This window comes from Pantherophis guttatus, chromosome 3, assembly GCF_059756535.1.
Source record: "Pantherophis guttatus breed Tessera chromosome 3, ASM5975653v1, whole genome shotgun sequence".
Lineage (NCBI taxonomy): Eukaryota > Metazoa > Chordata > Lepidosauria > Squamata > Colubridae > Pantherophis > Pantherophis guttatus.
Genome location: NC_142065.1, coordinates 16159394 through 16180851, shown reverse-complemented (window position 1 = coordinate 16180851; position 21458 = coordinate 16159394). Strand labels below are relative to the sequence as shown.

The window sequence follows — 21458 nt, the reverse complement described above, 5'->3', positions numbered from 1 at the left end:
ATTCTTATTCCCAAGACTGACTCTTCCAAAGCTTAATTTAATTTTAATTCTAAATCCAAAGTAATTTAAACTACTAGCCCTATAGTCACATCTATATTGCACTTAAATTACTGAAAGAGTCTGGAGACCATTTGCAGTTAATAGCTCCTCACAGCATACAATATTTGTTTAAAAAAACCCAGCAACAACTTTAAAAAAAAATCAGTGAAATGCTGAGATCTATTAAGTGGAAAAGCAATTGGAAGACCCTCCCCTAAACTACAAGTGGCTTTCAGACTAGCCTCCACCCCCCGCCCAATTACCACCAAATGGAAATTTTAATGTAACAGAAGGGAATTTTAACAAAGACAGAGTGCCATACATTAATCATGTTTAACATTTTAGCTACATTATATAATTTGTTTTCCTGAATGGCTATGTTGTTTCCAACTGCTTATTGGAATATAAACCCTGGGATCCTCCACAAAAGCTAAATGTAGCCCGAATTTAAAAAGGTTCGTTTCTTGCGAATTATAAGACCATTCTATTTAAGCACTGCCTATTTTTGCCTCCCTCGTATCTGGAACTTGATATCTGGAACTCCTTTTAATAGATCAAAGGTAGAAGCTTCATACGCAGAATGTTATCTTTTACAAAGAAGCCACCCTTCTTATGATTTAAATTTGGAGTTTTGTAATATCCCATAGTAAGGGACGCGGTGGCTCAGTGGCTTAAGATGCTGAGCTTGTCGATTGAAAGGTCGGCAGTTCAGCGGTTCGAATCCCTAGTGCCACATAACAGGGTGAGCTCCTGTTACTTGTCCCAGCTTCTGCCGACCTAGCAGTTCGAAAGCACATAAAAAATGCAAGTAGAAAAATAGGGACCACCTTTGGTGGGAAGGTAACAGCATTCCGTGCGCCTTTGGTATTTAGTCAAACAGCATTTAGTCATGCCGGCCACATGACCACGGAGACATCTTCGGACAACACTGGCTCTTCAACTTTGAAACGGAGATGAGCACCGCCCCCTAGAGTTGGGAACGACTAGCACATATGTGCAAGGGGAACGTTTACCTTTAATGGCCCATACAAAATTGAGAGTCTCAAACAGTAAGTGTCAGAAATTGCAAAGATTTAATACTCTGTCCTATTGCTGATGAGTAAAAGGAAAGAACGGGCAGTTCCAGGAACAAAAGACTCATTTTTAAGAAGATGAACAATTGTTTTTATGTACAGAACATCTAAATACTTTCCTTTGAGTTTTGTTTTGTTTTTAAATCTGCTGAAATACACTTTATTGTAACAATTATGCATTAAGAAAAGCATTACATTTTGTCCGTGGCAAATGAATTTGGCTCTGATGTTTCTATAAAATCTCATTTAACATTTTTACATATTAATCACAATCCTCTTAGTACACTGTATCATTTGCAGTCGTTGCATAGTTCTTTTCATTAAAAAATATATCAGTTTTGCAAAAGACGTATCAAAAAAAGCTTATTAATACACAGAGCTTAAAAACAAAATTACAGCAGCTTTTTATTGTATGATCCCGTATGCATCATCCTGAGTTAATTTAGGTTGTATAGGATCACTTCTTCTTTCCTAAGCTTTGGGATGGCAGCCTATTCTTATTGCAAAAAATGAAAATATTAATTGCTTAAAATGAAGTAGCTGCTAACTCAGACTGGGTTTCCACAGGCCTGAAGAAAGTTTTGAGCAGTGTGACAACCGTTGTTGTCTTCTTTGACAGAACTCAAGACGATGTTGATAACCGAGAAAGCTAAAACGAGCCAATTTTTTTTTTTTTAGGATGGATAGGGGAAATCACTAGAAGACACCAAACAGCCTCATCGAAGTGTGAGAATCCAGTGCCTCTCATTTTATGCCACGTTGACTGGGAATTATGGCCACTGTAGTCATCATGTCTGAAATCTACCAATTTGAGGAAGTTGGAGACAAAGCCTCCGGAACATTCTCTTTTCTGTTTACCAAAAAAAATCCCTTTTCTTAAACATTATTACTGCTGCAGAACATGGGACCAAATCCTTTATGCAATCCAAATGCTTGCAAAGTCCCACTTGCCCCACTAGTAATTGTGGTTTTAAAGTGCTGTTCGTAGCACATGTGAGCAGGACCTGATGGATTTCAATGAAGCCCAAACCCTGAGGAGGAGTACAGGTAATCCTCGTTGTACGACCACAATGCGGCCCAATTTTTCCGTTATTAAGCGAGGCATTTGTAAAGCGAATTTTGCCCCATTTTACGACCTTCCTTGCCGCCGTTAAGTGATTCACTGCAGTTGCTAAGTTAGTAACATGGTTGTTAAGTGAATCAGGCATCACCATTGACTTTGGTTATCAGAAGGATACAAAAGGTGATCACATGATCCTGGGACCCTACAACCGTCATAAATATGAGTCAGTTGCCAAGCATCTGAATTTCGATCACGTGACCATGGGGAATGCTGCATATGATCGTAAGAGTGAAAACTGGTTGCGAGTCACTTTTTCCAGTCTTCTTGTAACTTTGAATGGTCACTAAGTGAACCGTTGTAAGTCGAGGACTACCTGTATGTGCCAGCAGTGCTGATACTCATGGAAAATGGACAGGGCTTTGATCGTGACCACCATCTTGGCTTTTTTTCAACCTCTGCAGATACTGTGTCATTGTTGATAGGATTAGACGTGAGAGTTCCATCTTCCCTTCCATAAGCACTATGCTTAGCCTTACTGTACAGTAGTGGCCAAAATTGTGGAAACCTTTTGGGAAAAATGTATTTTTGAGGTTTGATGGCTAATAACACCACTTTTTTGGGGGGGGAGTTTCAAGATAATCATATTCCACTGCTGGAATGGCCTGGGAATAGCCCAGATCAGGGGTCAGCAACCTGCAGCTCTGGAGCCGCATGTGGCTCTTTCACCCCTCTTCTGTGGCTCCCTGTCACTCAAAATATGGGTCACAACTGCCAATGTGCGACACCCACCGGCACGCAATTTATTGAGCTTTTCAACCCCTGGTAGGCCAACCATGGATAAATCCAAGAAAAGAAAAGTTTCAGAAGAAAACAGAATGTTTAATTCAACTACATATGTTAATTTTGTGGCCGCTCAAGAAATAGTCAGGCACAGGAAGGGTTTTGTGTTTTCTTTTCTGTGGGAAACGGGTCCAAATGGCTCTTTGATTGTTTAAGGTTGCAGACCCCTGGCCCAGATCTTAACCCAATTGAAAAACTATGGAGCTGACTAAAGAAACTTGTTAGTCAGAAGCGACCCAGCAATAAAACCCAGTTAATAGAAGCAATCATTCAAACTTGGCTTCACATTATAACAGCTGCAGAACTCAAAGATTTGGTTCACTCCATGGGAAAACGTTGTAAGGCCGTAATTCATGCTAAAGGTTACCCAACGAAGTATTAACTGACATGGTGATAATTTTTGCATATCTCGTTTTTTCTACATGTTTCATTTTTCTTCTTTATACTGTAACTGCTATTATAATAGCAAATCCTTCATAAAAGTTATTGCATCAGATTCTTGATTAAATTATCTTTCCATTGATATATAATTTTAGGGTACTACTCCAAAAAAAAGTGGTGCTATTAGCTAGTTTTAAAAAATACACTTTTCCTAAAAGGTTTCCACAATTTTGGCCACTACTGTAAGCAACTACTGTAAGCACAATACAGAACTTTTTAGATAAATAAATTGGCATCCACAAATTGTGACCTTGCTGACAAGTCTGTTTTTTGTTTTGTTTTTTTAGCTTATTCTCCCTGAAGACTGAAGCCATGCAATTTTTATTCCAAAGATAATTTAAAGCTGCTTACAATTGGTCAAGAGAACAATTGTGGGACATCATCAGCCTTACATATTTGGTCTACCAAGAAAGGCGTTTTCTCCTTGCTGAGATGACCATCCGCCCTCGCAAACTGCCTCCTCACTAACGCTCTTCATTTAGGTGTGCATTACGTCACACAGTTCTTTCTTATGGCACCTAGAATTCAATTTCTCTCATCCTTTATTATTTCAACAGGGATAGCTTTTTGCAGCGTAAAAAGTGGTGGCTGCGTGTCAATAAAATCAAGACGAAGCAATGTCAAGAAGAAAAATCAGGGAAAGTAATATTTCTTCAATGCACGACAGAAATTTAAACAATGGGATGTCTTCGAAGGAATTTTTTTTTTAAAAAAAAAAAACCCTTTCTTATCTATTTGGGCCCTTCAGAATAGTGTTTCTCAATTTAGGGACTTGAAGATGTGCGGATTTCAACTTCCAGAATTCTCCACCCAGCTTAATTCAATTGTGAGAATTGAAGTCAATGCATCTTCAAATATCTGAAATTGAGAAATACTGTTTCAGAAACAGGCAGTTGTATGTATTGCGTCACACGATGAAAAGGGAATGATTTTCCTCTTCAAAAAATCAAGAAAACCAATTTACATGTCTGTAGGTAAGCAAGCATGGCAGCAGAAAACATAGCTGTCAAAGAAACATACATTTTTTTGCAACCTGTAAAAAAAAAACCCATCTCTTGAGTGTGCTTATTTTTTTGATATGGCCTACACAAAGCCTGAAGGCTAAGGTTATCTTGCATTTTCCGCTGCTCCCACGAGCAAGCTTTTAATCCCAGTTGACCATCAATGCAGCTAGAAACACCAGCAGAGATAAGGGAGTCTTTGGTGCTCCGTGGTTAACTTGGGCACTTAATCTTTCTGGATCGTGTGGCAAACTATGTCTTGCCAAAGTTCCTGAGGGCCCACCACATTGGAGAAGAGGAGACTGGTAAGATGTGGGCCTCTTATTGAGAGTATTAGGACTTGACCCATCCGTTGGTCTCTCACCAATAAAGAGCAGGCTCCGGTCTTTTCCATCTCGTTCGAGGCGAAAGAGTTCATACTCGGAGTGGGGGAGCTTAATACCTAGAGCTGCGCACCCATTGGTGTGGGTCACATCTAGCTCCTGCCCAATGTGCCAAGATCCAGCCTCTCCGCAGCTCCCAAAATCGGAGGAGTTCAGCATGGACACGGTGACCTGATCCATAGGAGTCACCCGAGCATGGGTCACTTTGAAGACCAGCTCGGTGCCTCCTCTCACGATGCGGGAGGGGGCTCCCTCACTGTAGTGACCCAAAGCATAGACGGTGAAAGTTGGTTGCTTGCAGAGAGGGTCAGAGTAGTGGTGATAGTAGCCTTCCCAGCTGCGGTTGTTGGCGTGGAAGATGAAGTACCTGGTAAGGAAAAGCACAGCTGGGCGGACTTCGCAGCGCGAGCTGACCCAGTGGCCGCTCAACAGCATAGGAAGCTCAGGTCTGGCTGGTAATACTGGCGGGTTATGCTCATCAGCTCTGTATATAATCCCACAGGCAGGGCAGGGATGAATGTGGTGCTGCGGAAGGAAATGACAGCAACATTTTAATTGCATTGTTTCCTATCATGGAGAGAACATGTTTCAGTAGCAAAGATGAGCTTCTGTTTTAAAGACAAATCTGAAGCAACAGAGGGCTTTTTAACGGTTGACGAATTGGTGATATGCAACTGAAATGCTCTCTGTGTTTTATATGTGATGCACAGAGAGAGCTTTGATCACATCTGCAGGCACCCCTGCGTAAACTGTAATTCACAACAGCCTTTTCCACAATGGTCAATGGTGAGGAATGCTGGGAGATTTTGTTTAACCCTGTTGAACGCTAAAAAAAACCCCTAAAGTATGAAATATTAACGGAGCTTGGTTTGAACTATAGCTGTGATGGCGAACCTATGGGACGTGTGGCACAGCTGGCACGCAGAGTTCTCTCTGCAGGCACGCGAGCTATCGCCCAGCTCAGCTCCACCGCACATGCGCGCCTCCGGCCAGCCAGCTGATTTTCGAGATGCGTGGGGGCAGGGCGCATATGGGAGATGCACGCACATGTGCAGGGGTGGGGTCGTGCATGCATGCGCGGGGTTTGGTGGGGCGCATGGCGCACCCCCCATGTCCCTTTTTGGACCCAGGAGGCTGCAGGGAGGCCTGCTAAGCCCAAAACGGGGGGCAGGGGGGGGGCGCTCTCTCCATGGCACATTTTTTGGCCCAGCAGGCTGCAGGGAGGCCTGCTAGGCCCAAAACAGGGGGGCAGAGTATGTGTGGCACACCTGCCCCACGGCCTGTTTTTGGGCCCAGGAAGCTACAGGGAGGCCTGCTAGGTCCAAAACGGGGGGCGGGTCACGTGCACATGCACAGGAGGGTGGGGGGAGCATGGGGGGAATCATGCACGCATGTGCAGGGGGGCACATTGCATTATGGGTGCCAGCACGCATGCACGCTTTTGGCACACGATGAGAAAAAGGTTAGCCATCACTGAACTATAGGCAATGAAACTTCCCCAGACAGGCCAAAACACTCTTCACTGCCCTAATTCCAGCAGATAATTTGTATTAATATTTAGCACTATTTATTCTGATTACCCTCAAAATAAAGCATTTCTTGACTGTTCTGAAGCCAAAAAAAAACTGAATTGCTTAAGGTTTACTGAACTTTGGGGGAAAGAAGTTCGTCACACAGACATCTGCTGAATTTCGATATCGTGAATTTGTGAAGCTAATAAAAATAACAAAAAATGACATACAGTAGAAATTAGAACATCTGAATACCAACCGCTTCAAGACTATCGTCTTAATGGACAAAGTAATATGATGCCTGCATATTGAATTGTTTCCTTTTGTGTGCTGAATTACAACTCTCCTGTTTCCAAATCAGCCCAGGTAAGCGATCGTTGTTGTAGTGAAACACATCTACAAAACACCAGCTGGGAAGGCTGATTTAGAAGTCATCTTATAAAAATGTATTTGTTTTGTTTTAATTCACAACAAGGAAGGCTGTTTTTCTAACCTCGCTGGTCTGGGGAATTATAGCTAACAATGTTATGTAGTCCTTCAAATCGTTTCTGGGCAGCATTAGAAGTTAACTCCTGTTCTAATTATCCTAGTGGGCACCAAAGGATTTATGGTGAATGATATCTGTTTTTAAAAGCTATGAGCTGTTCTATATGGTTGATTTTGAGAGACGCCAGCCTTGTTTGTATGGGAAGGAGATTGAAGTAACGCTGTACTTAGCTCAGCACCAGGGCAATTTGACATGTTGACTGAAGTCTGGTGTAATTGGAACATTTTTTAACCACCTTATTGCAACTGTCACTCCACTGTGGAGCATTGATGCTACACAGTCTGTAATAACTAAATAGCCCAGTAGTTACTGAAATATGTATAAGCAGGAAATTCTTTAATAATGTAAGATAATTTCCCCAAAATAGGAGAGGGTTGGTTTTTTTTTGTTAAAACAAGAACAGATTTGGGGAAAATCAAAGAGCTATTTTGTATAGAAGCAATTTGGGGTTGGGTCTTTTGTCTATCTGTGTTGGTGTGGAAATGGATGGATGGATGGAAGGAAAGAAGGAAGGAAGGAAGGAAGGAAAGAGGGAGGGAGGGAGGAAGGAAGGAAGGAAGGAAGGAAGGAAAGAAGGAAGGAAGGAAAGAAGGACTAACAACTAGTCTGGTGGAAGAGTGGCTAAGACGCTGAGCTTGTCAATCAGAAAGGTCGGCAGTTCGGTGGTTCGAATCCCTAGTATAGGTCTCCTGAATGAGCAGGGGGTTGGACAAGATGACCTCCAAGATTCCTTCCAACTCTGTTACTGATTTTCCTCCAGGTTGTAGGACTACCCCATTTCAACAAAGTTTGAGGAAAGCATAGAATGAGAGCATTAGACTCTTATATCTCAGTAGAAATAACCTGCTACTGAGAAGACCATCACTAGATTCATGCTTTATATTAAACCACTAAGCCAGCTGGGTGATCTTGGGCCAGTCACTCCCAACTCACTTCATAGGCTGTTGTGGAGGAAATAGGAGAAAGGTTATTGGATATGGTCACCCTCTTGACTTTATAAAAATAATAAATGTGGGATATAAATAAAAACAAGTAAATAATCCTAACCCTAAATGGCCAAGTGCACACAACATCCTAAAATACATTTACATGAAATACAAGATAGCTTAGCAACCGGGGGGGGGATGGGGAATCCAGCCTATGCATCTGTGTGCTTGGAATACAGGTTGTCCTTATTACCAGAACTGAGTCCAAAATTTATGTTGCCAAGTGAGACAGTTGTTAAGTGAGTTTTGCCCAATTTTATGACCTTTCTCTAAGGGAATCACTGCAGTGCTTAAGTTAAGTAACACGGCGGTTAAGTGAATCTGGCTTCCCCTTTGACTTTGCATGTCAGAAGGTCACAAAAGAGAGTCACATCAGTGGTGGGTTCCTCCCGGTTCGGGCCGGTTCCGCCGAGCCTGTAGCAGTGACGATATGATGTCACCGAACCGGTTCTGCCCCCCCCCACCCCCCCGCGTTGTTCTTACCTGTTATTTGGCCCCACCCCCAATCTATTGCTGCCTCCTGAGTCCCAGCTGATGACTAGAGGGAAAAAAACTGTTTAAACTCTTGCCGCAGGGCTTCAAAAGGCCGCCCTACAGCTGATCAGTGTTAAAATAGAAACCTCAAAATAAATTTTGGTGAAATTAAACAATATAGAATAGATTTTGAAGCTAAGAAAAAGACACTCAAGCACTCTGACAAATGGCTGAGTGAAAAGACTGACGTAGGAGCAGGAAGAAGGGCGGGTCCAGCTCCAGAGGGATATGATTGACACTCAGCCATGCAAATAGGAGTGAGCTATACCCATGTTGAGGAGTGTCTGAGCAGCGAGGTGGAAAATGAGTAGACCGGTGCCTGCAAAAATAAATGGGTAGACCAGTGCCTGCAAAAATACATGAGTAGACCAGTGTCTGCAAAAATAAATGGGTAGATCGGTACAGCTCTGCAAGCAGTTAAAATCCTGGTAGACCAGTACGTCTGCTAAATCCTAAATAATTGTCACATGACCATCAAGCCACACCCACAGAACCGGTAGTAAAAAATTTTAGAACCCACCCCTGGGTCACATGACCCCAGGACATTGCAATCATCTTAAATACATGCCAGTTGTCTAGTGTCCCAATTTTGATCCTGTGACCATGAGGATACTACAACGGACATAAGTGTGAAAAATGGTCATAAGTCCCTTTTGTCTTTGTGACTTTGAACAGTCACTAAATGAACCTTTGTAAGTCGAGGACTACCTGTATTTGTTTTGTTCAGCATTTGTTTTGTTCAAGGTTCTCAAAAGTCTTACAGCACCTAAGACTAGGCAAGTTTTCCTAAAATTATGTGTTTCCCAGGGCTGCTGTCTAATGCTACTGAAAACTACAGGTGCCTGGAAGAGAAGCTGAGATCTTTTGCACAAGAAGTATAAACCTGTTAGAAATTCTGTTTATACAGATTAATTGAGTTTTATGAAGGTATAAATAGTATATGGGGGGTGGAGGGGTTTAAGTTTTATAAAATGTATTTTTCGATTAGGATTTTATTTTGTGGAAGTCCTGGGGGGAAAAGGGGAGGGATAGGGAGGGTATTGGGGGTTTGGGGGGGCAACTGGGGAGAAAATGTATTTGTAAAACTTTTTAAATAAAAAAAAAAAGAAAGAAATTCTGTTTATATAAAGCACCACACAGAGCAAACAAGAGTACAGTCACCATGTGCTTTACTGCTCAACTATATATCTGTAACAGGAAAAAAGGAAACTCTACTTAGAACAAAAGAGCATATACCATAGATACTCTCTTTTAGAACAGATCTGCCTCCTTTTTTTTTCATCAGTTCCTTTCTGTGCTTTGGGCCTTCTCCAGAACCTGCCTCAAGTTCTCTCCTTGATTTGCCTATGCATGTAGCTTCAGAAGGAATGGTTTCAAGGATCCTCTGGGGATCCACAAAATATAAATGATTTGCCAGGTATTGAAGATATTTGCAAATATTTAAAACCATATACTCATATTATTTTTTCTTTGTTGAAAAATTACAGGCCTTTTTCATGACAAATGTTTTCTTTATATTAATATCTAATGTTTAATATTTATATTCTTTTACAAGATTCAATAGATAAGTATTCTAAAAATTAGTGCATTTTAATTTTTAATCTGGAAAATATCGATAAATATCACCCACACAAACAAAAGCTCTTTTGGGGTCTTTTGGGAAAGAGTTCACAGAGCAAAACAAGAAACACTGGTTTAGAGAATTTCCAAGCCGTGGCTGGAGTTTTGCTATCCTAAGGTTAGGGATACCTTAGGACAGTGTTGGCTAACCTTTTCTGGACTGAGTGCCCAAAGCGCATGCAAACATCCAAAATGCAATCCACATGCGACCCCCTGCATGCGCCCCATCCCCCCACGTAAGCGCACACGCCCCCGCATGTGCCCCACCCCTGGCATGTGCACCCAGCCCCCACACATGCATAAGCCCCCATGTGAGCCGTGTCCCCTGCACATGCACATGCAGCCCCCCGCATGTGCCCCACCCCCTGCGCATGCGCGGCAGAGGCCCAAAGACCAGCTGGCTGGCGGGAGACACACGTGCATGTGCAGCAAAGCTGAAGTGGGGTGACAGCTTGCGTGCCATCAGAGAGGATACTGCGTGCCACCTCTGGCACGCTTACCATAGGTTTGCCATCACGGCCTTAGGATATCACTTCAGCACAGATGAAACTTGTAAAGCCTTGCTTGCAGTCAAAAAATTCTCACTTTCAATTAAACAAAGCTCTTTGGATTTAAATAGACCGCATTTAACCCTCTTCAAGCAGTGATATCGTGGATGGAAAATATGAAATGTAGAACTGTTAGCTGATTATCTAAGGGGCTGCAACAAAGTCCCTGCATCTCACCACACCTCAGACTGGTTCTAAATTAATTTACAAAGCATTCCTGTTTACCATCTGGTTTAACTCATGCCTCCATGGTTTTGGCCCAGGATAACTCTACTTTAATGCCAGTCTGAACATGTGTTTAGGAGGGTAGTTTGTTGGTATGTTATTCTATCACCCCAGTTGTTGCAATATTAAATAGGTGGAAAATCCGTTGTTCTTCCTTCTTTCCCTACACTTTCCTTCTGTTCCCATCTGGTAATGCTCAAAAGGGTTTTTCTGCTGAAGTGCAATGTACTTATCTTAAAGATCAATCATCTTTCTAAATTGATTAGTTATGATTTTGATAAAAATACACATTTCTGGGAAGGAAACCAAGCTTCTGAGCAAAAACAAAGCAAAGAAAAAAAAAACAGGAATCACATTTCAGCTGCATTAAGAGTTGGGTTTTCAAGCCTGCTGTTAATTACATTCAGGCTTATTTCCTCTAGTAATGACATTTTCATAAGGAATAATGGTGCACTACATTTTCCTTGCTACTCCTTCTATCCTAGCCTCATTCTAGAAGAAGAGGTGGGGGGGGGTCAATCTATTCTCCAAAGCACCAGAAGGCAGGACACGAAGTAATGGATGGAAATCAATCACGGAAACAACCAACCTAGAACTAAGGAGAAATTTCCTGACAGAACAATTAAGCAATGGAACGATTTGCCTCCAGAAGTTGTGGGTGCTCCAACACTACATTTGTCTGAAATGGTTTAGAGCATGGGTGTCAAACTCAATCACGTGACTTGCCGGACCGTGACGTGGAGCCAGGGTAGGCATGGTCTGCATCAGGGGTGAGTTCTACTTACCTTTACTACCGGTTCACATTGTGCCCGCCCGCCCGCACACTCTTTTGTGCATGCACAGATCACTTATGATGACGTCCGGGTCAGTGGGCGGAGCCTCCCACCGGTTTTACTACCGGTTCTATAGAACCGGTCTGAAATGGGGGCAAATCACCCTGGTCTGCCTGTCACGTATCTGGCCCACGGGCTGCCAGTTTGACAGGCCTGGTTTAGAGTTTGCTGCTTGAGTGGGGGGTTGGACTAGAAGACCTCCAAGGTCCCTCCCAACTCTGTTCTTCTGTTATTCTTTCTATGGACTTTTGGTGGGACCCAACAATAAAAAGCCAAGTTAATGATACACCAACGGACATTCCCTGAAAGCATAGGTCTTACCATGGCATTCTGCAGTGGGCGCTGATAACCTGTAGGCCGATACTGAAGCCGCTCTGACCATTCAGTGTGAATGTCTCCAAGATACAGCTCCTCAACCTGCCTGCTCCCCTGGTTGTGCTGGAGGAGCAAGGGCTGGTGATACTTTTCCACTCGTACCAGGCTAAGCTCATGCATGGCAAAGCCAAGGCCAGGGGTGCAGTCCTCTTCCCCTTTAGCACTCAGAAGCTCATAGAGGGCACCGGGAACCCAAGTCCGTCCAGCTGGCAAAAATCCACTGCAGCGAACTCCTGTTTGGTTGAGACGGGCAACCGTTTCCAGCATGGCTCTCTGGCTGTAGAAGACAATGCCAACTTTATGAAGGTGATAATCTGCTTCTGTAGCCCCTAGGGTGATCCAGGATGCCTGCCGGAGCCTGATTTTCCCTTTGATGACCAGAGAGTAGGTGGGATCTCTACAGGAAGGGTCACGGTAGTAAAACTGATAAGCTTTGAAGAGGCGGTTGGCAAAGAACATGTATGACCGAGTAAGGAATTCAGGTCCTGGGCGTACTTCACACCTGAAGACAAGGGGAGGAAATTCCTGTTAGGGGCTGCCACAATGAAGAGGGGCTCAACCTGTTTTCCAAGACAGGACAAGAATCAATGGATGGAAACTAATTAAGGAGAGAAGCAGCCTAGAACTAAGGAGAAATTTCCTGACAGAGCAATTAATCAGTAGAATGACTTACCTCTAGAAATAGGGGGTGCGCCAACACAGGAAATTTTTAAGAAGAGACTGGACAACCATTTGTCTAATATTGTACAGGGTTTCCTGGTTGAGCAGGGGGTTGGACTAGAAGACCTCCAAGGTCCCTTCCAACTCTATTATTTTGTTAGTTTCCAAAAGCAAGTATGTACCAACACTGTATCAGTAAACCAGTTAGATATCAAAAATATCTAAAGATACCTAAAGATATCAAAGATGGTACAGTAGCTAAGCCGCTGGACAAAATTGTTAAGAGGATAAATTTAGACAGTTGAGTAGAACATAGCAAAATTGCTTCATTTCCAGGAACAGCATGACAGGGCCAATGGGTTCCCAGAGTTGCATCTGATTTCTTTTTTAAAAGTTATTTTAATTTCAAATATTAACAGAAAGAGGCATATGCAAAGCATCAGCCTCTGCCAGCATATTTATTTATAAGAACACTTTTTCATCTCACAAAGGTCCACTGCAAAGGGAAAAAATATCCTCGATAGCTCATTTGCCTTCTGGTAAATGGGCATTTTGTGAATGGCCACAGTTACCAAGGCAACCATTTTGTGTATTCAATTCTGTGGTACTGTTTCGTGAGGGCATGCCATGCACCCAATAGTCTCCAAATTTCCTGTCCTGACAGAAATAAAACAAAGGAATAATTTATAGAACAAGATCAAGTCACTATTTGGAACGAGAAATTCATCACTGCGGGAATTCCAGAGCTATCAAAAGTCTGGCATTGTCCCATTTTTCTTATAAAAAGTCTGATCTGCCAAGTCTGCAGGGTTGGCTTAAGGAAAATATAGGTGGCCTTCTGGATTGAAAGATGAGATAAATATGTTCCATTTTACCATTTTAAAAATGGGAAGGGTAGTTCTGCGAGCTCTGATTTCCTGCTTTATAAAGGTGATGATGTCAGACCAGACTGGGCAATCTGAGACATTTGCAAGCCATTGCATCTTGAGGGCTCAGATTTGGAGAACCCTACATTATTGATAGCACTATAGTACTATAGCAGGGGTCAGCAACCTGCGGCTCTGGAGCCGCATGTGGCTCTTTCACCCCTCTGCTACGGCTCCCTGTCACTCAAAATATGCGTCGCAACTGCCAATGTGCGACACCTGCCAGCACACGATTTATTGAGCTTTTCAACCTCTGGTAGGCCAACCATGGATAAATCCAAGAAAAGAAAAGTTTCAGAAGAAAACAGAACGTTTCATTCAAGTATATATGCTAGTTTTGTGGCTGCTCAAGAAATAGTCAGGCCCAGGAAGGGTTTTGTGGCTCCCGGTGTGTTTTCTTTTCTGTGGGAAATGGGTCCAAATTGCTCTTTGAGTGTTTAAGGTTGCAGACCCCTGTACTATAGTATAGTACCATAAACTGGGGCTGTGCGCTTAGGGAAATTCTTCTGTGTCTAGTTTTCATAAGAAGCATTAACAATTCTGCACTAAGACAGGAAGGTCCACACAAAGGTATCTGGAAACGAATCCAAGAGGTGTCCAAGAAACTTTTAGAACTTTAGAACTTTTTTGTAATTCAACAATCTGCAGATATACCTGAGCTGATACTTTTTAAAACTTGGAATCCTAGGTAATGTAAAAAAAGCAATTTGCAGTTTTTTATATGTATATATTTCTTACCTTCCTAACTGGAGGACTTTAAAGACACTGATTGCTACAGTGTCTGATTACTACAACTATATATTGATTTTTAAAGTGCCATAAAAGACGCTACTGCAAAGAGAGGAACATATTCACTCCCACCTCACCCATACCCACACCTCTTAATAAGAAATACTTTCCACATTTTAACAAAAGCCCACCTTGACAATCAAATGCATTGAATGTGTTACACAGACGTAAGTGGTCATGTTATCCTGCAACTCTGCATTTTGAGACAAGGTTCTATATATGCATACATACCCTGTTGAGATCCAATGACCTTCTAACCGCGCTGGTAGAACAGCTGAAATTCTGACACCATCCTGAAGGTGGCGCAATTGGTACTGGCACTGAGGCTCCCACCGTACTTTTGCTGAGTTGACCTGGCTGATGTGTGCTCTGGGGACATCCCATATTTTCTTTCCAGATGCAAAGGCTTGAAAGAAAAATTAGATTTTTTTTTTTAGGATACAGGGCTAGAGAACTCTCAGGAAATAGCGTTTCAGTTCATAAAAAGAAGCGACAGCATTTGTTAACACGAAGGAGGTTTACAAGGTATCACTTTTCCTCTGCGATTGCATAAAAAGTCACTGTGATGTCCATTTTACTATCATGAAGATTTTTAAGGCTTGTCTGTTAGAGAACTGAAATAGCAATAGGAATAACTTTTAAACTGTCACAATTTAATAATAATAGTTCCAGAGTGCCAACAGGATCCAGTCTCTTCTGTCATGCATATTACAAGCATGTGTTGTCAAAAAACAAAGCAAAGTTTTATTGCCTTTCATATTCTTTTATTTTTCCTTTTGAGCTAATGCTGCTAATCATATGAACATGTGACTGTATTACTTGCTTAAGATTTAATTGTTTAGCAGCCTCAGCCCAACTCACCTCACAGGGCTGTTGTGGAGAAGATAGGAGGAACAAGAAGTGTTAGGTATGCTTGCCACGTTGAGTTATTTATAAAAATAATAAAGGAAGGATTTTTTTTAAAAAAAATGTAAAATGCTGTATTTATTTATTTTTTATTGAATAACATAATGGTACAATTCAACGTTTTTGGTTTGGCTACGTGTAGTCATGCTATATATTTATATAAGTGGTATCTAGTAGATTACATAAATATTTTAAAATTAAGATATGAAATACTTATAAACTATTATAGTATACACTATAATGCATGTTATTGCTTAAGATATATAGGTTACATACACAGTTTGATACTACCCTTCTTAATTCATGTTAACATTTACATTTATTTTCCAACCATCTATACCACATTTCCCATACTGTGTAGAATTCCGAGTCCTCCTTCTCATTTAGCACATGTGTTAATCTGCACATTTCTGCACATTCTAGTATTTTACTGATTATCTGTTCTTCTGTTGGGCATCATTTCTCTTTCCAGTGTTTTGCATATGTTAATCTAGCGGCTGTGATGATGTGTATGATTAAATATTTATTTTCCTTTCTATACACCCTTTTTAATACTCCCAGGAGGTAGATCTCTGGTGCCAAATTGATATTTTCCTCTATTACTTCTTGGATCCATTTTTGTATTATTCTCCAATATTTCGTTGCTTCAGGACATGTCCACCACATATGGTAGAAGGTACTGTATTATGCGGTATTATTTATTAGCATGGTTTTGCAATACTAATTATCCATGAACTCTCCAACATCTATTTTGGATGGAAGTAGTAAGTGAAATGAAATGAAATGAAATGAAATTGAATAATAACAAGATTTGAGTGTTACATTTAATTTGTATTTTTAGTAAGCCTCACATGTAAACCAACTCTTGCTGAAGGACTATCAAGTGGAAAGTGAAAAAAATGACATAAACAGCACCGTCTGCAAACCTGTAATCAATCTCTCCCTTTTTAATAGTATTTTATCTCTGGAGCTTAGGTGGGTTTCAGGTTCTGACCAGTTCTGGAGAACCGGCAGCAGAAATTTTGAGTAGTTCGGAGAACCGGTATTAAAAATTCTGACTGGCCCCGCCCCCATCTATTCTCTGCCTCCCAAGTCCCAGCTGAAATGGGGATTTTGCAATAACCTTCCCCTGGATTGGGGAGGGAATGGAGATTTTACAGTATCTTTCCCCTGCCATGCCCACCAAGTCATACCCACAGAACCGGTAGTAAAAAATTTTGAAACCCACCACTGCTCTGGAGGTCTAGCCAAGAGGCCCAAAATTTAGTCTGCTGAAATCCATTTCCAACTACCATGTTCTATTTACAGGAAGTAATTTTCTGGTGTTCTGGTGTTCAGTGAGGAAGATAGAAATAGTAATAGCACTTAGATTTATATACCGCTTCACAGTGCTTTACAGCTGTCTCTAATTGTCAGCATATTGCTCCCAATAATGGGGGTCTTCGTTTTACTGACCTCAGTAGGATGGAAGGCTGAGTCAATCTTAAACCGGTCAGAATCGAACTGTTGGCAGTCAGCAGCCATTTGTCCCGAAATGGTATAGGATCTCCTGCTTGAGCAGGGGTTATACTGGAAGACCTCCAATATCCTTACCAACTCTGTTAATTTGTTATTCCCACCCATCACAGCAAATATTAATGAGTGGATTATGGAAATCACCCTATATTATATAGGTCTCCACCCTATATTATCACTGGAGACTCGGCCCAAAGGACTGCGGTGTTGATCCCAATGCCAAATAAAACTCTACGCACAGTCACTCAGGCACTAGTCACTTCCCGCCTGGACTACTGCAACGCTCTCTACATGGGGCTCCCCCTGGGGTGCACCCGGAGGCTCCTGCTGGTCCAGAATGCGGCCGCGCGGGGGATTATGGGGGCGACAAGGTGCTCCCATGTGACACCTCTCCTGCGCGAGCTGTACTGGCTCCCGGTAGTCTTCCGGGTGCGCTTCAAGGTGTTGGTGACCACCTTTAAAGCGCTCCATGGCTTAGGGCCGGGGTACTTACGAGACCGCCTACTGCCACCAATAGCCTCCCACCGGCCAGTACGCTCGCACAGAGTGGGCCTCCTCAGGGTACCGTCCGCCAGACAATGTCGGCTGGCGACCCCCAGGGGGAGAGCCTTCTCTGTGACGGCGCCCACCCTCTGGAATAACCTTCCCCCGGAGTTACGTATAATAACAGACCTCCGGATTTTTCGTCGGGCCCTGAAAACTTATTTATTTCAACTAGCTGGGCTGGCTTGAGCTAAATTTTAAATTGGTTTTAAATTGGGTTGTTTTAATTTACGGCCAGAATATCTAATTATTTTAATACTGTTTTTTAAATTTTGTATGCTTTGTTTTTACTTAGGCTGTGCACCGCTCTGAGTCCTATTTGGAGAAGGGCGGTATAGAAATTTAAACAAACAAACAAACAAACAAACAAACAAACAAACAAATAAATAAATAAATAAATAAATAAATAAAAGTTGGGCGGGGTGGGAGGGAGGAAGAGATTGATTGACTTGACTCACCCCAGCAAAACTTTCCACTTTTCTTTTGAAGTTCCAAGGATGTCACAGAGTGAGGAAAAAAGCATTGGAAGGAGCAAGTGAAATGATCAGAAATATAGCACGGTTCAAAGAAAAATAAAGAATTTAAGGATTGGAAAAACAATATCCACAGCTTAGGCCCCACTGTGCCACTTTCACTTCAAACATTAGTTTCACTACTTAGGAAATTTAGGAGATACGTGTTTCTGCTGCCACCAAACAGTTGGCAGAATGAATGATAACACCATCAGCCTTGGGAGCAATTTCCATCTGGAGGGGCTGCCACTGAAAAGGCCCTGTGTATAACCTTTACCAAATTGGTTTCTCCAGAGAGTGAAAAGTTCCTTCCAACTCTGTTATTCTGATATCTTTTAGGACTTTGGTTTACAAAGCCAGTAACTTGAGATAGGTTCAGAGACAAATGAGAAGTAATTATCATAACCAGGATAATGTATCTACCAAGCAATTGATGAAATACAGCTGCCACATTTGACTAGAACTGGAGTTTCAGTACATTTATCAAAATACTCTGTATAGAGTTGTGTGTGCGTTCCTGTAATTAGGATGAAAAATGATTAAGGACAAATCAATGTAGCCAGATGTTTTTTTTCCTCAAACGTTAATAGCATCCAATTCACCAGGTGCAGCTTGAATAAAGGCACTTCTGGACAATAGCATCTCTTGGCCTTCTAGGAGGTCTATGAAATCTAAGACAGCCCCCCCCACTCCCCAAGCTATACAACTGAGCTTTCAGCAGGGAAGATAACACATCCACAATACTTTGTACTAAGGCTCATGGAATTCACCCAAGTAAATATCTTGCTCTTTAGAGTCTCTTTTACATCTCAAAAGATGCAGTGCAAAGATCTCCACGGAAGTCCACAAAAACTTGGACACGTTTTCCAAAAATGAATTAGAGTTAGAGGAAAGAAAAAGAACATCACTGATTATAATTAACAGTTCCCGAAAAAAAGCAAACATAAAGTAGTTCAAATTCCAAAATAGATATGGATAATTATGTGAATAGTGTTTCAGCATAATCTTATCCACTAATCTCCCAGCTTTTCGCTGGAAATTTAAGCAAGACAAATACACATCTCAAATAAAAATAGAGCTAAAAGAAGCTAAAATAAGTTTAGAAGAGGCTACATTGTTGTGTTCTGCTCAATAGTTTGTGTAATAGCTCCCAAGTACTCTGTAATCCTTATTTGATCATTTGCAATTGTTGTCATCAATTCTGGTAATTTATACATGGCTCCTACCAAGCACTGGTATGTTTCTAAAAATGCTGGCAGCCCAAACCACAACACATATGGAATCAAGATTTGGAATTAACAGTGTCCTTTCTGGAGAGTAAGAATTAATCCCACTCCTGGCTTGCCCCGTCCCACCCATCCCGCCCCTCCCAGGAGTTCCCATGCCACCCGTTTTGGATGCAGGTAAGTGCAGGGCACACGCGGAGGCTTGGGGAGGGTGAAAAACAGCCCTATTGGAAGTTTGGGAAGGCCGGAAACAGGCCCGTTTCTGGTCTTCAAAGGGCCTCTGGAGCCTGGGGAGGCCATTTTTGCCTTCCCGGAGGCTCGAGGAAAGCCTCCGGAGCCTGGGGAGGGCAAAAACACCCCCCCTGCCATGGTGCAGGAGGCTGACTAGGCCACACCCACCATGGCCACACCACCCAGCAACCGGGCAGAGAACCCCTTCCTAAAATTTTTGAAGCCCACCCCTGGATTTAACCATTCCTTCCTCAATAGTGCTAGGAAATAATGAGAAACAATGTCTAGACCAGGGATGTCCAACCTTGGCAAGTTTAAGACTTGTGGACTTCAGCTCCCGGAATTCCCCAGCCAGCATATTGTGGAGTTCAAGTCCACAAGTCTTAAACTTGCTAAGGTTGGACACCCCTGATCTAAGAGATAAAATTAACTCCTGATTTATCTAAGAGCAAAGAGGATGTCCAGATTTTAAAAGTTGCAAAACTAGAGGAGAAATACAGATTTCAAGGCTAGAAGTGCCTATGGGCGATTTACCCTGTCGCCATTTTCAATCTCTACAATCTTCAGAAATATAGGTAGTCTTTGAGTTATAACCACAATTGGGATCGGAATTTCTGTTGTTAACCAAGGCGGTTGTTGGGTGAGTTACACTTGATTTTACAGCTTTTTTTGCCAGTTGTTAACTACAGTTATTCAGTGAATTATTTGGTTGTTAAGTGAATCCAGCTTCTCTCACTGAGTTCACTTGTCGGACTTTGCTAAGAAAGTCCTAAATGGCTTTAGTCACACAAACCTGGAATGCTGCAACTGTCATACATACATTCCTATTGCTAAGTGCCCAAGTGTTTTAATCAACTTATCATGGGGATGCTGCAAAAGTCATAAGCGCGAGGAACCTTCATAAGTCACTTTTTCCAGTGCCACTGTAATTTCAAATGGATGCTAAACATATGGTCATATACAAGGACCACCTATAGCTGGAAGGTAATCTGTGATCGTCTTCGTATCTTACTTGTGTGAAATGCCATGAACACAGAATGGAAATCATTGTCCTGTAATGGGTTCCTGCAAGTCAACAAATCAAAGTCTTTCACCTCATCCTACACAAAACGAAAACAAGGAAAGCAAATAGCCTGGGACTTTACAGGAGCCCATGGAGTGCTAAAGGGAATCTGACAAAATTCTTGTGCGCTCCTGAGGGGAGCTGCAAAGCCTTCAAATTAGCATTTCCTTTTGAAAGCTTGAATTTCAGGAGTCAAAAGGATGAGATGAGGCAAGAATTACCTCAGGAAAGTTGCCATAGCATCTCAGGGGGAAAAAAAAAAAACCTTAGTTTTAGAGCAGTTTCGACTGCAATGCAGCTGAAATGAAAGTAAATCAACTGAGATTTCATGCTTCTATGTCTGGTCTCAAGATTGGCTGAAACGATGGAATCAATAATTTCATCTGGAGAGTTGGAAAGGAAAGCGCAGAGAGAATCTTGGATTCTTGTCCGCTTCACAAAAAAGCCGTGCTACAGATGCCAAATAGGCATTATGAGTCTCAACAAAACAGTGCCGTTCCAAGTTGCAGATGGACATGCTTTAACCGTTGTATTATTTTCTTTCTCCAAGCTACTGACTGACCAATCAACTGATCAATGGACCGACAATTTGACTTTACCTGTATCAACACTTTAGTAAGAATAACTCCCTTTAAGCAAATCAGAATAGGAAGTCTACATCTTTTGAGAACTGATCAACAAAAGAGGTACAACAACTAAGAGATTTGGTCATCTTTGTCTTCTCTCAATTCTCTGGGTATTTGTTCCAGGACAAAATGCATTGTTGAGTGGGGCAGTAGATAATGGTAGGAGAAAAAAACCCAAGGCACAATTACACAATTACACAGAACAGAGAGCCAGCCAACTTTCATTCTTCCATTGTGTGGCCCAAAAGCTTCAGGGCCCCTCTAGAGGTGAGTTGTCCAACAACTGTTCAAGGGTGCTGGGTGTGATCCCATTCCTGAAGACCTTATAGATCTAACACAGGACCCTACAATTTCAACTTATGTTTCAACTCCTACCCTCAAAACAACGCTATAGAGCACTGCACACCAGAACAACGAGACACAAGAAGAGTTTTGTTTTGTT

General features: G+C 42.0%; 1 protein-coding gene across 1 annotated transcript in view; it reads right to left on the bottom strand.

The window, feature by feature from the left end:
• Positions 1-1093: 1093 nt before the first annotated feature.
• APCDD1L (APC down-regulated 1 like) overlaps positions 1094-21458 on the bottom strand; it is a 62308-nt gene continuing 41943 nt past the window's right edge. The window contains exons 2-4 of the mRNA XM_034433095.3: positions 14626-14800; positions 11966-12521; positions 1094-5365 (exon numbers count right to left, since the gene is read on the bottom strand). Of these exons, the coding sequence (XP_034288986.2) occupies positions 4601-5365; positions 11966-12521; positions 14626-14800 (1496 nt within the window). The 3' untranslated portion in view covers positions 1094-4600. The remainder of the gene's footprint in view (positions 5366-11965; positions 12522-14625; positions 14801-21458) is intronic.